The sequence below is a fragment of the Fulmarus glacialis genome, unplaced genomic scaffold, assembly GCF_000690835.1.
Source record: "Fulmarus glacialis isolate BGI_N327 unplaced genomic scaffold, ASM69083v1 scaffold11894, whole genome shotgun sequence".
NCBI classification, from domain to species: Eukaryota; Metazoa; Chordata; class Aves; order Procellariiformes; family Procellariidae; genus Fulmarus; species Fulmarus glacialis.
This window is the reverse complement of record NW_009206125.1, coordinates 2,609-15,916: the sequence shown is the minus strand read 5'-3', so window position 1 is coordinate 15,916 and position 13,308 is coordinate 2,609. Positions and strand designations below refer to the sequence as shown.

The 13,308-nt window shown below is 36.0% G+C and overlaps 1 protein-coding gene across 1 annotated transcript in view; it reads right to left on the bottom strand.

Annotated features, from left to right (window-relative positions):
- Positions 1–12,523, bottom strand: part of PRIMPOL (primase and polymerase (DNA-directed)) — a 15,772-nt gene extending 3,249 nt beyond the window's left edge. Inside the window, exons 1-7 of the mRNA XM_009575633.1 lie at positions 12,344–12,523; positions 11,168–11,259; positions 10,071–10,212; positions 8,474–8,621; positions 3,518–3,808; positions 1,654–1,816; positions 236–333 (exon numbers count right to left, since the gene is read on the bottom strand). Coding sequence (XP_009573928.1) covers positions 236–333; positions 1,654–1,816; positions 3,518–3,808; positions 8,474–8,621; positions 10,071–10,212; positions 11,168–11,259; positions 12,344–12,523 — 1,114 coding nt within the window. The remainder of the gene's footprint in view (positions 1–235; positions 334–1,653; positions 1,817–3,517; positions 3,809–8,473; positions 8,622–10,070; positions 10,213–11,167; positions 11,260–12,343) is intronic.
- Positions 12,524–13,308: the final 785 nt, after the last annotated feature.

The window sequence follows — 13,308 nt, the reverse complement described above, 5'->3', positions numbered from 1 at the left end:
CCCCCCCCCAAGGTACAGAGGGAACTGGGACAAAGCATGATGGCTGTGGGAGCGGGAGAGGAGGGTAAATGGCATTCAAGCGCTGCAGAGCATCCTTCAGTACAGCTGTACTCGGCCTCCTGCAGAAAGCTAGCTGAAGAAAAGCTCTCCTAGAGGTTTATTGGGTGTGTAAATCACAATACATCTAATTTAAGAGTACTTTTTTCCTCTGTACAGTAGAAAAGACTTCAGGTACCTCTACTGCTTCTGGTAGTTTTACTGTTTAAAAAAGCAGACATTTCTCTCTCCTCCTCTGAAAAGCCAGATGACAGAACTTTTGTGTCATCCTTCGCCCTGAAGAAAAGAGAGAATACAAAGGAAAATGTGTGATTCTTACAGCATAACATCGTATGTTTTAAGAATACATACTGTAACATTCTGTAACATAACATAGTGTGGCATAACATGACATAGCCCAGGGCCACTGTCTCTAGGTGGCCCTGCTGGCGCAGGGGGGTTGGACCAGATGACTTCCAGAGGTCCCTGCCAACCTCAGCCATCCTGTGATTCTGTGTGCTACCTTTCACTGTCCCTTTCACTTTTTCTTCTCATTTTGACAGTTTCCTCTGACTTACACTAGCAGAGGGCAAGGTTTCCTCCTTCAGAACAGCAAAATTTGTTTCCCGGCAAAAATCTCAGGACCCAGCCATTTAAAGACTGCTTGTCCACACTCAGTCTGGTCCGCTGTAGTATTTGCTCTAGATGTAATATTTATGCATATATACCCTTTGAAAGATTTCAACCTTTTTTTGTTTTGCTTTTCCTTGCCATATTACTAGCTGGAAGCCAGATGATCACAGAAGACTAAAGTCAACACAGCAGAATTTCTCATCCATATATATGACAGACTCAGCTGACTCCTGTGATCTGAATACACTACACAGCTTATGCTACAGGGCTAGTGGCATCAGTTCAAGACAATGAGCATTTCAGGATATAAAAACTGAAGTCACAACAAATATATGTTTGTAATAAAAATATTACACATAATATCATGCAGATGGATGTACCATTTTAACCTTCTTTCTGCTGCAGTAATGATTAGGACTATCTTAAAATACAATCAGTGCAGGGCATGATATATCAGAGGTTTAGATTAGATACGGAAAACTTGATTATTGCATGAACCAGTATCTAGCCTAAGGAGGTATCTGTGCCAAATGGGAAATCTGGTATGCAAGTGAACATGTACAAAAATCCTTTTTATATTTTTATCATACTTCAGAAAATATTTAGACACTTCATATTTAATTGACTGGGAATCTGTAATTTTTCCTTTCAGAACTATACAGAATCTGACCAAACTTAATAATGGTTAAATTTCAGCATTTTGAGTGTGTACAGAGAAATGAGGCACAACTGTACCACATGTCCTCTGTTCTTTAAACATTTGAAGGTAGGTTTAAAAAGGAAAAAAAAAGAAAAAAAAAAGGTGTCCCAAGAAAGTTTTTCTTCAAAAACAAGGAATTCTACTGGAAACTCCTAAATTACACTGTAACAATGTTCATGGAATAACTGCCCATTGATAGTAGTTATTCATAACTGCTGAAGGAGAAAAATCACCAAAATACGTATTTAAAAATATTTTAAATTCCACCTGAATTAAACAATTACCTAATGTTGCAGATCAAAGAGGAAAGAAAATATGCTTCTTCCAAGGAAACATTCTCTTCACAGTTAGGGACAAACTTATTATCCTCTGCTATCTTCAGAATCACATTTTTTCCTGCTTTTGATGATTTATACATCCGGAAATTTCTATTCCTTGTATAAACTCCTACAGGAAAACAAGTATTTCTTAACATAACAATGATGGCTAGGATTTAAGATACTTAGTACTTGCAAATTAAACAATTTTCCTTAGACCCAGCTAAGGCTCTAAGGAATGGACAAAACCTATTACTGACTTCAGCTCACCTCCCATAGAAAAAATGCCACAAAGCGAGGTGAGGCACACATGTACATTTTTATGTTCTAGAAGACGACAAACACCCAACACCTTTACATAGGCATTTTAAGCCTTTTGACATTATAATTGCTAAAAGCTTCTTTCAGTATAAAAAAATGGTGCTTTCACATTAACTTTGTGAAATACAGCTGAGCATAAAAAGCCACACAATTACTTTAACCAGCACGTACTTCATATTCATCAAACTTCCTGGGTTTTGTGTACCAGACACCACTTGGGTGTAGCACACTGTGAAGTATGTATCAGGAAAATTTAATTCCAATCTCAAAAACAAACAACAAAAAAAAGAACAGGTATTATAAACATTGCCTAATCTGTCTAAGAATGTATTGAGGAGTGGGTGCATTATTTGTGGGTTACATTTAGTTTTCATGAAGATAAAGAAATAAAAAGATCCCATACAACAAGAATGACAAGTCCCTTTCTATCACTGCAGCCTCGTGATGTAACTCAGTATTCCAGCTATTTTGATTTTAGCCTTCCAGTTTTGAGGTAATGTGTGTAACATAAATATTGAGGACGGTTAATTTTGGGGGACTAACATCAAATTCTTAAAAGGTGAAGCAACACAATTTGTTTTTCTTTGATTTCCATTCACAAATATGCTTGAAGGAATTTTGAACAGTAGGTGCAAAGTAATCCTTCTGAATCAGTAATGGAGAAGCCTAATACAGGCCCAACTTTGGGATTTATGTTTCAACAAGTCAGACACACTGAAGAGGCCAGCAACAAAAGTGATCCTGAATTCCATGAGAATATGGAGAAGTGGGGGTTCTTCAGAGAAGTCTGAGGAAAAACATGATAAACAGTCCTCAAGTACATAAAACATTGCTGTACAAAAGCGTGCTAAGCGATTCCCATTTCACTGACAGAGGGCAAAAAGCAGATCTGGGGATGGAGAAGGGTGGAACTTTCAAACTTTAGTTTGACCATGGGCGTTGTGCTCCTGGAGATTTTTAACATTTTAATACCATGAATAGGCTACACGCAACTGGGGCATGAAGTGCCCAACCCAAAATTTCTGTTATTCTGTCATTAAAACCTAACAACCGCCATTCCAAACAGGGGAAGAAGGCTCAATTCATACATGTAGAACAATACAGAAGGCCACACCTGTACGACTTGGTCCATCATTAAGCAACTTCCAATTCAACTGAAATGACAAAAATGCAGTATATACTACCCTCTTTTAATCCAAATAGGAGCACTAAGTTCTTAGGAAAAAAATTAATTAGAGAGTCTTGTGCGGCAAGAGTTTCTTCAAACTTCAGAACAAAATAATTAAATGTAATGTAAGAAGTTCCATGGACCAAGAATCTGAGGTGCCTTCAAAGTACAGCATTTATGATCACAGTTTCAGCACATATTGTATTTGGTTTAAATTCTGACCGTAGGGACAACAATAAGAACACTGTTGTTCTTATTGTATGTAATCAAAGATTAAGGAACATCTCATTTCTTAACCTTTGTTGCATCCCAAAAAGGTTTAAAGTAACTTCTTATATTTACCTAGATCCACAAAAAGTTGCTTGTCTCCTTCTTTATCATTTACCAATAGAAAGGAAAATTCCAAATTTTCGCCCTGGTGTGATGTTTCCGTATCTTTTGTTTCGCGAGCAACAGCTGGCCAGCCTTTGGAAGCATCTTCGACAGCTGTGAGGTTTGTAAGAGAACCATCTAATCCAACTGCTTCTGCAGAACACTGGAAAATATGTCCTGCTCCTTCTTCTGGAATCACGACAGCAGCTTTACTCTCCCTTAACCTTACAGCAGGCTGCAAAATGGTTCTCACAAAGTTACCTTAAAAACAAACAAACAAAAAAAACCCAAAAGCAGATAATGTCATTTATTAGTCAAGAAAGAACTTAACAGTTCCTGTGCAAACATTTTTCAAAACAGCCAAGATGAAAGTGGTTGGAGTTTGGGGGGGGGAGTCCCCTTCTGGATTTAAAAAAAAAAATCTTTTGGAGCAGCCCAGTGCACAAAATGGTTCTGGTTAGTAACTAAGAAACCCATGCTTGCCAAGAAGTTTTACTAAAGTTTTTTTTCTTTAAGACACAAGAAAATAAACAGTTGTGCGTATATTAATTGTATCACACAGCCACAATCTCTCCCTTTGCAATTTTACTCCTGAGAACAGAGGGAACTGAGAAGCGAGTTGGCTTGGCAATCACCTCATTAGAAATAAAGACAACATAACGAAACAGAAATGTATAGACTGTCACTCCAATTTCCCAAACTAAATTCAAAGTCCCAGATAAAAGTGCAAAATTGAAATAAATGTCTTTTGTATCTTTCAAAATAATTTCTTCTAGCCATCACATCACCTGTACCACTGCAGTTATTAAAGCCTCTGACAGACAAGATCTCAAGCTGCTCCCACGCCTGGAGCACAAAGGATCTTGACTTAATGATTAATACGAGGAAGACTTTTGCACTGAAATTTCTGTGAACCTGAATTTTTCCACTAGAATGTCAGAAGCTTACTGAACAAGTTCAGTTTGGGTCTTCATGCTAGCTTCGCAGGAACATTTCTGCGTATGAACTAGGCTGTTAATAGTACGACTTATTCAAATGCTTAACGTAGGACCACTTTGTTAATGACAGTGATATAAAAAAAAAATAGTCAAGGTCCTTTATAAAATGTAGTTTGATTTAATATTTCAAGTACCACTTAGTGAAACTCTTCAATACATGAATAAAGCATTCATATAGCTTTGCTATTACACAACTTATTTTTTTATCCAACCATAGGTACTTTTTAATCATTTAGCTGAATATTTTTGCAGTAGTTAATGACAGCACGCGATGACATTAACAAGCTCAGATTTAGGATTCTGAAGAGCTTGTGATTGTCCCTCTCACTACTGCTTTTCCTAATTTCACGTTCAGAATGATTAAAAATGTTTACTTGCAGCTTCATGGTGTATTAACTGATATAAGAGTTTGACCAGGGCTTACTTGAACAACAAACTACTTTTACAGAAGTATTGTGTAATGACTTTTCAAACTCCCAGTATTGTAATTCAACTCCCATTGTACCTCCAGGCTCTGCTGGATGGTAACCAAAGACGGACAAAAAAAACCCATGGCCAAATCACTTGCAGAAGAGAACAGAATAAATACAGACATGGAAGAAAAACTATGAGGTGGAAGGAATACTGGCAAGGAGGATTCTGCAGTTGTTGGATGAAGCTTCAGTGGGGAACCTGAAAGAACATGAAGTATCAGTCTCCTATGCCACATATCAGCAGAATGACTCAGTGTATCAAGCGTCAGTATCACCATCGTCATAATCCATCACAGGACTACTGAGGCATACAGATGATTCATAGTCATAGACAGCATTTTAACCCTGTGTGCTCAAATATGCACACAGAATTTCTTAGGTTTATAACAACAGTTAGTCAGATCTTCAGTTCAGGGAGAAAACGTACCTATCTCAGAACTGAAGTTTATTTCAAGTACCATAAAAGTTAAAGCATCTTTAAAAGTCCTGGTTGACCACTTCCTTTTTTTGTGTGTGTAATTAAGTAACAATCACTCTGGTGTCAGAACAGCAAGGGTTCTGTCAGTGAAAGACTATTTTGGGAGTTAGTTCTTTATCATTCACACACATCTTTGTTTTCTCTCTTCCCATTTCTTCTAACTGGTCAGATGTGGGAACCAAACTCTGCATTTCACACTTTTGATCCTTGACTGTATTTTGTATTTTTATATTTGGGATTTGTCAACTGTGTAGATCAATGTAAATTCATTGGTCTCCACAGCTTTCCTGTAGACCTACATTATCTCCTGTGCTTTCTTACATGAGCTATGAACTCAGTCCCTGTATTTTAATTCTAACTAGTAACCAATTCCAAATATTATATACTAAAGTTTTTAATCATATTTAATTTTAAGCCCATGCACTTTGTGCATGACTCCTGACATAAAATGCTTATGAAACAATATCGTCCAAGATGTAATAGTGCATTAATGAAAAGTCTAGAGTATATTATTGGTAACATGCACAAATTTAACGCTGACATTTACATATCTCAATTATTAAAAAAAAACAGTTTTTACTGCAGCTTCAACATCTTGTTGAAAAGGCAAAGGCAGCACACGATTACACAATCTCTAAATATATTTTAAGTCTGACAGTAAACATGTCAAATTCACATCACAGTGGAGATCCACTTAACTAACGGACTAGAATAAACAGTTCAAGCTTCTACTGAAAGAACTGACTAATGTAATTTACTTATCAAGACCACAAGCTAAAATTGCTGTCATACCAAATTATTTATCATCCATGTTTTATAGTGGCAGAGGAGTTAAAGACCGTACTTTTGAACTAAAAATTGCAGTAATCCCATTTAAGTCTTTGGGGTTTGCAGCTGTTACCACAGTGTCACTTAAGAAATAACTGCTCTGTGTCATGCTTAGGGCTGGCAGCCAATATTATAAGTATTTGCTTATAACTTTGACAATCTGCTTAGCTTGCCATGTGAGCTACTCCTCAAAAGGTTTAGGGACACAGATTCCACTGCTCCTAAGAATGAGAAATATGTTTTTTAATGTCAAAAAAAGCTGAAAAAAAATGGTTCTGAGAAATCCTATGGCCTCTGTGTTGGAGTAAGGATCTGAATTTCAGCCTGAAGTGATGCTTAGGCCATGGGCCACATGCATATATTAAAACTACTTGGGGAAAAAAAATTTGTACATGCATGCAGGCCTACAAGATCCAGCCTCTCCTTACAGTTTGCTCTACTCCTCCAGCTGTTCATGCTGATGAGACCTTTCATAGACAATTCCTCAGAGCAACACAAAACATGTGTCAATCCTACACAACTTTAATCCAACAGTACATGTGTTCTCCCCATGAAATAACTAGACAATTCAAAAGGAAAACAAGATTTTCTCTAATGCTGTACTGGGCTAGAAAGTAGCCCAGCACTGTGTCATTAATGACAGTGTCACTGTGCATTAAGTACTAAAAGCAAAGAGCCCATCTTCCCTGTGCTCTCTACAATCCCGTGCTAGGACATACACAGTGCACAGTAAGAAGCTACTTAAAAACACAGGAGGTATAAAAAAAGAAGAAATCCAGTGTAAGCTTTACTCAACAGTGGAATGAGGGAAGGTGCAGAGCTAGAAAAAGAGGTAAGGGTGAGAAAGGAAAAGAAAGATTGGGCATGAAGACAGTCAGACAGATTGTGACCAAGCAGACAGCAGAATAATAGCGGGAACCTGAGTGGGACCAAAATTATGAACCCAATATCCTCAACTCTTCCTATTCTACTGCCAGTGGAAATCCAGTAACAAAGCACACAATTTCTTTCTCTCTGATACATGTAATCCTGCTGCTGTTGTCACAGTTCCTCCTGAACACAAACAGTAGAGCTAAATGTCACAAATCTAAATTTCACCCCTTCTAATAACCCATGAGATTATTAATATGGTACTATATAACAGCATTTCTGCTTCCTCTCCCTCACCCTATTTGTTTGTTTGAACAAACACAATAAGGAACAAAGGTTACAAAATCAAACACTCAGATATTAAGAAATGACAAAACCAAGGCTGCAGGTGCAATGTCAAATAACCCAAACTTCTGCATTTGTAGACTGATACAGATTTTAATTCCACCACTGGGCAAGCTGTTTTCCATCAGTTCCTGCTTCACTCAGACAAAACTCAGCTGATACCCTGTTGTGCCCTCATTGTTCAATGTATGTCTATAAGCCTGCTTTACTGCACACCATATAGAATATATATACAAGAAGAAGAAATTATGAATTTCAACATTAACTTTTCTTAATGCTCACCACTAGCCCCTCAATGCTTCACAAACAGTATTTTAAAAGTATGTTCAAAATACTTCTGTGACGTGAGGAGGTATTATTATACTTCTTTTAAAAATGGAGTCAAGACAACCCTGAACTGACAATTCTTTGTTTTGGAGTTGCCATATCCCGTGAAATCCCAGCTTACATCAACAATTATAATTGCTTTTGGCTTTCTCTTAATCATTTTTATGCACAGGTGGCTTGAAAGCATCTTTGTCCTGCCTTTCCGACCCTGTGCTGAGCACAAACCAACCGTATTTAGAGCCAATAATTGTAGCTTTAATTGTTAAGACTGACGTTAACCTGAAAATTAAGGAGTCATAGTCACACTGTAAAATGATTTTCAAGACAAAAGCCAGTCTTGCCAGTAGTTTTGTAAATAAAACACATAGGCACCAAAAAAGTTACATTTTTTCAAACATAAATGCTAGTTATAGAAAAAGGAAGTAGAAGATGAGTTGAGAAATAATGAAGCTTAATGAAATAGAAATAGGTAGTCATATCTGCAGGGAATACGTATTTGCTTCCACATATAATTCCATTAAAATAAATATTCAAATGTGAGATGGCACTGTACAAAGTCAAAACTTCAGCTTTTATTTCTAGGTATAAGAGAAAAGAACTCACTCACCAACATGAGTATTATCCTTAAATACAGTCTTTTGGGGTAGAAATATCAAGTGTCGACTAAATTTTTCATCAGTACTGGAATCTAGATTCAAGACATCTTTGGCTGAACAATTTACATCATAAAGTTCTTTTAATTTTTGGCTGACAAGCTGAAATTACAAACATTCATTAGGCTATTTTCTCTAGCATTTTTAATAGTGGTATCTATAAAACCTAACACAAATGCAGATTCTACATCTTTTTTTCAAGGTTTTTTTTCCCATTTTGAGCATACAATTTATTTCAAACTAAATCATAACATAGCAAATTTTAACCAAATTTGACATAGACTGTATTTCCTGAAATAAGCAAGTCACTGAATCACTCAGTGATAAGCTGAGCAGATTTTCAGTTTTTCAGGTCAAAGTCTAATTTAGTGGCTTTATCTTCTGTTTTTTTCCACCACAAAGCAGTTCACACCCACAGTGACAATGTTTGTAATGCAGGCTTACCTAGAATGGAAGACAGGTATCAGGATATAAGGTGTTGGTATGCTAATTCACTGTTATGATTTATAATTCATTGGTACTAACTAACTAAGCAGAAAACATAAGATGTCTGGCTCTAAAATAGATCTAAAAACCTTCTATAAGCTAAACTTATGATTACTCATGTTTAAGGCTGGGACTCAGAACCTAAGGGTCTGGGAGCTTAGGATTTTAGCATCCCATATCCCCCACCCAGCAAATCCAAAGTTCTCTTCTTAACCTGAGGAATCTCTAGATTTCAGAATTGATCCACAATGGAGTAAACCCCTCCAGATTCTGTATCAATGAAGGGTTCTTTATGAAGGAATGACTTCAATCATCTTTTTCTTTCTTTCCTTTCTAGCTAGGGACATGTAAACATCAGGAGTCTCACAAACGGCCGCTCACAAAGAGATTTTATTGGAACAGAAGATATTCTTCTAAAAACCTGCTTTATTTTCCACCTCTGTCATATTGAATTTGCAGTGGAGCTCATTTTCCAACCAAGTTTGCAATAGAATGGAAATTTGCCCTATTTAATAGAATTGATAATTAGCAAAGATATTTAACTTTAGCTACCAAACTGGTAAGTGCAGTCACCTGATGTTCTCTACATCATCATTTAACTCAACTATAATGAACTGCCATCTGAAGATCGCTAAAATCAGGAAAGATTTATCTAAGCCTTGATATATGACTGCACCAGCTGGCAAAGGAAATGAACTGAGGAATATCTGAATGGAACTTTTATTGATGCTACTCTGAAGAATACCTAAACATTCCTTCAGTTTTACAGCTTAGAAGTGACAGAGCACATAAAACAATCTGCAAAAGCAAACTTATCATACCAGTAGACCTACAGTGAATACAAACATTTCAGCAACAGTTGTTCTCTATTTTTTCCTTTCACTTAAAGGAGAGAACCTTTGCTTTAAAACAGTACTTTTTACTTCCTTAAAAATAACCCCTAGGTCTACAATTCTTTTTCATTTTACTACAGAATAATCAAGATAAAGTGGTAAATACATTGGTTTCATATTAAATCAACAACAAATTCACATTAATCTACAACATCACTTTGCTTCAGCTTACCTCAATTAACTTCGCAACCATACTCTTGCCATCTGCACCAGGATTTGCTGGTTTGTAGAACTCCAAATCAAAATAAAGTTTGCAAGCATCTTTTTCAGGAATTACTTCATAGCAATGCATAAGACTTGTTTTATAACCTTTCCTAAGGAAAAACAAAAATCACAACCTCTCGTGATAAACATTATACATACTTATCAGTTGCCAACAAGGATCCCACAAGTTCTAAATATTCTTTTATTTTTCAGTCAACCACCCATATTAAAAAAAGTAGCAGCCCTATAACGCTTTGAAAAATTTGTAACTAACTTCAGCATCAATTATCAACAAAGATATTTGTCTGGCCTAGAATTTAAGTTTGTAAAGTATTCTCCTCCCCATCCCCCCCAAGTCTTACAATAAATACCGTCAACAGAAATGCTGATGAGAATTTAAGGAATGATGGAAACTACAGTAGAAAACTTATTAAATTATCACTCCTATGTCTTAAGTGCTAAAAATGAGATTACATAGACTTTTCTCCTACTAAATTAAAAATTAATCTCATTTTCAAATTGAGAAAAAAATGAAGTTTACTTTCCATATAAAAATTGACTCTTGGATTTATTGTAAAACAAAACGTTGGGAAAAAAAGTTCAGTGCATGATCAAATTGTCGATACTTGAAACTACATCATGCACATACAAAACCATAAATCGGTAACTGGACATTTATATTAACGCCCATTTAAATTGATACATGACTAATCATAGAAGTATGTTTGTATTGGTATGATCCCCTGAGGAAAGCTGTCAGCGAAAGCAAATCTAGTGCTATTAGATTTAAGTTCAGTAGATGGGGTCCTTAATTCACAGGAAATAATGGCAGTCTGCAACTCAAAAGAAAGTTGAAACCCACTATAGAAGAGATTGGTTTGTCCTTATGAAGATTTTCCCCATGGCCAAGATCAAATGTCAGGCCACCCATTACAGCTCTGTGCTAGTCAGAGCAGCAGATGGCTACTGGGGATAGCTATGCAGTAACAGCTATTACTAGATAACAGTACATCCAGTATACTATTATCTTATAGTAACATATAGGGTACCTTTTCAAATACTCACGTGTAATAAAACCAAAGCTCTTTATATGTTGTCACAAGGTAAAACCTCTTTCCACTTTGTATATTCTTTTCTAAGGCAAATACATGAACATCCTTTTAAAATAAAAACATTGAAGTTTTTTTATTCAAAGAACCAGTTAAAGTCTTCAGAAGTTCCTATTTGACATTAATTTCTCTGGTCAAAGGTCAGTAGATATTAGCAAACTGTAAGTAGATCACTTATCCTTTTTCAACCCAAGTAGCATCTATTTTTAATTAAGAACATTGTTCTGATTTCAGTTACGAGTGAAAATTTGAAGCTTTTCTTTGCTGTGCATTAATGTAAACTCTGTTTTCTCTGTAAAGTCTTCTTTCTTCTGATCATTGGCAAGTGCATCTAACAGGAGGAGGAACAATGTTCTGAAAGGAAGAGTCTTATGAATATGATGGCAGCATATAGCTTTATAGCAAATATTCTTTACATTCTGTATTATTTAAATCCAAAAATGGAAATCTGAAAAGAAAACAAAGAAAGAAACCCACTACCAAGCCACTGAGAGTGCACTTTGGAAAACAGACTGTCAGGACTGCTTAAATACCTAGAACAGTGGGAAGAAACCCTGCTACTTTCTTTAAAAGTAGCAATCAATTTGAAAAGCATTAAATGCAAAGAACTGAAAAGAGAGAATACATTTTCCATAACATTTATTTGGCTCATCACTTCTTATCATCTGAACTTGCTACTCTGATGCCATTGGTGAGTTGCATTGTTTTCATTTTGACTCTGCCTCCTGTTTATCTCTCTTTCTTCCTCAGCTTTTTTCTCCTTTCTTCCTACTCAACTCTCACTACCTTCCCATTCTCCTGCCAACCTTGACAGTTTCCTTATCTTCAAAAGGAGCAAATCTATCACTACAATGTTACGAAAAGCACTTTTACTGTTAGATGTTAACACCACATACCAATTCGTATGTTAAAACTAGTACTTCTTAGAGCTACCTCCAGTGTAGCATGATCTCCTATAAAGGCAAAAAAAAAAAACCTTGCTGTTTCAGGATTGTGGAGGAGAAAAAAAGTGAAAGAAAAAAACCATCTTGCAATCTCATAAACTTTACTGTTAACTAAGCTTTTAAGTTAAGTTAAGTTCAACCTTGAAAGTACCTAAAGAGTAGAGACATTCACCTAACAAATAATTTACCTCTTTGCACGTTTTTACATAATTGAAAGCTTCAGCCTGACGACAAAATATTTTCCAAACAGAGGATGGCAGAAAGGGTTTGGACAGTTTTGGTCTATAAACTGGAGGAAGAGGGTTTCTTTCATAGTGAGACGCTAGTTCTTCCACTTTCTTCAGTCTTTCTTCCCATTTTCTCTTCATTTATCCTAAAGCAATTACAAATAGTCAAATCAATATCAACTTCTGTTTGTGACTTACTTTTAATATCTTCTGTACTCATCACTACTTTTGATTCTGGTTTTGTTGAGCGTACTTCATTTGTTAACTGAGAGTAGCCAATATTCCAAATCAACACCCAGCCTTGGTGATACCTATGATACTCATTTTAACATTAAGTCTTTCCACACAGATTTGGAAGTAAAAGATTTTCATATTAATACTATCAAAGATAAACACAACAGAATAGACACAATAAGGGATGGCCTAAGAAGTTTCATTTTTGTTTACAGAATGGTATTACATTCCTCCTCAGAAAGTACACAAACTGTGTTAATTAGCCACACAACATTAGTAAGGAGTGAAAAAATACTATTATTTCTGCTTTATGGTGGGAGAGACAAATGAGATCATTAATTTGTATGGGTAGTACAGCACTTGAGTTCCTGAGAAAAATTAAAATTTCAGTGACTCTAGCTCTGAGCTCTGCATCTCAAAGTAAAAGAACTGAAATCCAAAATGAGGGCTCCATTCTCCACTGCCGACCTTCGCTATTGATCAGGAATACTTTCGCCTGCTTTAAAATCTCATGTACTTTCTTGCAAACTTAAGATAGCAATCTTATCTCTTTTCAAGAAATAGCATGTGATGCAGTAATGCTTGCTATCTTGCAACTTTTAAACTTCTAGTCACATAAAGTAATCCAAACGCTACAAAGTAACGTAGTAAAGCATAAATGCACATTAACATACATATAATTATTTGTAAGT